General features: G+C 36.7%; 1 protein-coding gene across 1 annotated transcript in view; it reads right to left on the reverse strand.

The window, feature by feature from the left end:
• Positions 1–1,298, reverse strand: part of TEX11 (testis expressed 11) — a gene marked incomplete at its 5' end in the record, with an annotated part of 187,803 nt that extends 186,505 nt beyond the window's left edge. The window contains one exon of the mRNA XM_077774971.1: positions 1,219–1,298. Coding sequence (XP_077631097.1) covers positions 1,219–1,298 — 80 coding nt within the window. The remainder of the gene's footprint in view (positions 1–1,218) is intronic.
• Positions 1,299–3,605: the final 2,307 nt, after the last annotated feature.

Raw genomic sequence — 3,605 nt, forward strand, 5'->3', positions numbered from 1 at the left:
AGAAACAAGTCATTCTGAAAACTGCTAAATAAAGGGAAAGAGTCAAGACTGCCCTTTCTTATAAAGGTATACTTCAAGGTAGCCAAATAGTTGATGAAGGAAAAGTTTCTCTCTATTCCAGTAAATAAACAAAGAAGGAACAAAGAAGTAGAATATGCAAACAGGTACAGAAATAATGGATCTAAGGACAATAATCATCAAAGGACACTAAGACAACAAAAGAGACAAATAGACATGGTGCTTCCTGATGGAAGTACACCATACTGCCTATGAATTCTTCTTGACAAAAATCAAACCTGAATCAGATCAAGTTTATAAATCTAACTGCCAATTTACAGAAAAAACAGGGGACAGCAGACTATATTAAATGAGACCATGAGGATACAGTCATCGGAATCCAGAATTTAGGAAACATTCTATAGGACAAACCACCTCATTTCTTCAACAAATAAATTTTTCAGCAGATTTAAAAAAAAGAGGGGGAAACATGCAGATTATAAGAGACATATCAACAAAACACAAGAAAGAGGGGAGAGAGAGAAGTGAGCAAGAATAAGTGAGAAAGTAAGTGTGTGAGAATCTGAGAGTATGGGAACATGCAGGCAGGAGGGGAAGACTAGATATTTGATGATTTTAGGACATCTTTGTATGGACACGGGGTTTGTCTGAATAAAAAATACATCTTTTAGAGACACATACTGAAATATTTATGAACAAAGTGATGTATTTTGGACTTGTTTCAAAATAATCCACATGGCCAGGGATCTGCTGTTGAAGGAGATACAGAAAAAATGAGTGGTCAGGAATTGGTGGGTGGTTATTCTAGATGAGCGATGGGTAAATGGGGGCATCATTGTACTATCTTATCTATTTTGTGCACACACTTGGCCCTTTCAATAAAATACTGTTCTGGAACACTGGGAAAATATTTTCCACTAATAAAATCTACTTACTTCTAGGAAGCAAGCCAGGTAGGGAAGGATGGAGCAGAGAACTGTTACTTTTTATTACTTATCATAAATCCTGAATTTAAGTTCAACATTTAGTCCACTGAATCACTGTAATGACAACAGTACTGTTGAGACGTTTAATTGTGATAGGTATAATTACCATAAAAGGAACATGGATAGCGCTAAACGATATAGCCCAACCATCTTCATAAGGAGTAACGACTATCTCATTGCTTTCACACTTTCTCCTCCTTTAATTGGGACTTACCAAAATCTGTCTTCGAATAGCATCTTCAGAAATAGCTGAGCCTTCACACATACACAGCAGCTTGCAAGCAACATGCCGTACTGCAAAACAGTAATTAAATGCCCATAAACACAAATCATTCATTCTCCTTTTATATACGCTTACGAAAAGAAATGAGAAGAAAAATGCAAGCACTTCTGTTGTTAAAGTAGTGACTTTAAAGTTAATTGATTTTTTAAGAAATCAATTATCAAGAGTAAATGACCTGAGGAGCGCCTGGGTGGCTCAGTCAGTTAAGCTTCCGACATTGGCTCAGGTCATGATCACATGGTTCGTGGGTTCGAGCCCCGCATCGGGCTCTGTGTTGACAGCTAGCTCAGAGCCTGAAGCCTGCTTCAGATTCTGTGTGTCCCTCTCTCTCTGACCCTCCCCTGCTCACATGCGCTCTCTCTCTCTCAGAAATAAATAAAACATTAAAGAGTAAATGACCTGAAAATTATCAAATGAATCATTTGCTTAATGCTCCAATCAGATACTTAAGTTTCAAATTTTAATTTCTGCAAGTCTTAAATTCTGAAGATTATTGAAGATACCTGATTCCATGCGATGCTCTTGTATGTAACATGCTGACAGCAAAATAATTCCAAGTACAACTGGAATCTAAAGATATTCAACATCTGACAAAATTTCTGAATATCAGAATAATTTTATTTTTGCTTATTTTTTTAATTTGTATTTATTTTTTTAATTTTTTTTTTAATTTATTTCTAGGAGAGAGAGAGANGAACCGCGAGATCATGACCTAAGCGAAAGTCGGACGCTTAACCGACTAAGCCACCCAGGCACCCCTAATTTGTATTTATTTTTGAGAGAAACACGGAGTGTGAGCAGTGGAGAGTGAGAGAGCCCGACGCGGGGCTCGAACTCACGGAGTGCGAGATCATGACCTGAATCGAAGTCAGACACTTAACCAACTGAGCCACCCAAGCTTCCCCAGAATAGTTTTAGATTATTCCCCTAAACTGTGAATCTGTCTACATATATTCTTTTCTATAGATGATGTAAAAGTTCTTGAAGTATAACTCAGAAAATATAGATATCTTCTTTATACAATTCATTTCCCCTGAAAATAGGAAAGTTTGAATAATTGTAAGTTCTTTATTTACGTATTTTCTCTCTTCAGAAAACATGTCCTTGTTTTAAAGATGACTTCGGGGCACCTGCATGACTCAGTTGGTTAAGTGTCCAACTCTGGCTCAGGTTATGATTTCACGGTTTGTGGGTTCAAGCCCCACATTCAGATCCTCTGTCTTCCTCTCTTTGCCCCACCTCCATTCATGTCCTCTCTCTCTCTCAAATAAATAAACATTAAAAATAATAAAGATGACTTCACAAGTAATTGAACTAGTTGCCTTGACATTAGATGATCTCAGCAGCCATTCAACCNTTTCCAGTTCTGAAATGTTTCCTTTATTTTTCCAAAGTTTACTAATTCTTTAGTATTCTCAAAGAACCTGATCTCTCAATTATTCTCCCTCTCTGGGAGAGGTTCATCTACCAAATCTCTATTTGACAAGTAGTGAAAAATAGCTAGAACAACATTCCTTGATATGCAGAATTGTAAGAGTTTAGAATTAACGCACTAATATCAACNCAGTTACAAAGGTAGACCCATTCTCTAAGCATCCTAACAGAAGAATAGACTAATGAGTAAGTATATTATTGACTGTATTAACCACTATTTACCCTAGACCTACACTGAAATTGTATACAGTTTGGTTTACATTCATAAACATAAATACTTAGTGGTGAATTCCATTTGCTGCATACAAACAAGATCCATTTATCTCCACTAGGCCAAGGAGTCCAGATTCACGTTTTGGCTTGTTGCCTTGATGTAGCCTTTATAATGGGGCAATATACATTCCATAAATGCATTAACTGTCACTATCTCTGTTGGAAATTAGTAACTGTCAGCACACTAGACCCAGCCATTTAGCTAAAGCACTAGAATTCTGCCAGACAGTGGACCACATTTAATGCATCCAAGCACATGAGTTTGGTTTGGGGGGTTTGTTTTGTTGTTATTCTTTTTGTTTGCTCTCACAGGTAGGAAAAACTTCTATAATTTTTCTCAGTAACTCAGTCCAAAGTTCATCAACCCATCTCATGAGCAAACTATTCTTTACTGATTTTTAAATCTAAATCTCTCACATAGCAACATTTCTCATTCTATTATTAATGGAGAAAGGAAACTACTACTTGAGAGTCCTTCAGAATCCTGAAGATTCTGTTAATCTCTTCTCCAGGGAAAACAATCCATGTCCTTTAACATATTGCCAAATTCTCATTTTCCCATCCTTTAATCATCTTTCTTTTTCACCACCAGACTATTTCTTGAGGTGGTG

This window comes from Crocuta crocuta, unplaced genomic scaffold (genome assembly GCF_008692635.1).
Source record: "Crocuta crocuta isolate KB4526 unplaced genomic scaffold, BGI_CrCroc_1.0 scaffold394, whole genome shotgun sequence".
Classification (NCBI taxonomy): domain Eukaryota; kingdom Metazoa; phylum Chordata; class Mammalia; order Carnivora; family Hyaenidae; genus Crocuta; species Crocuta crocuta.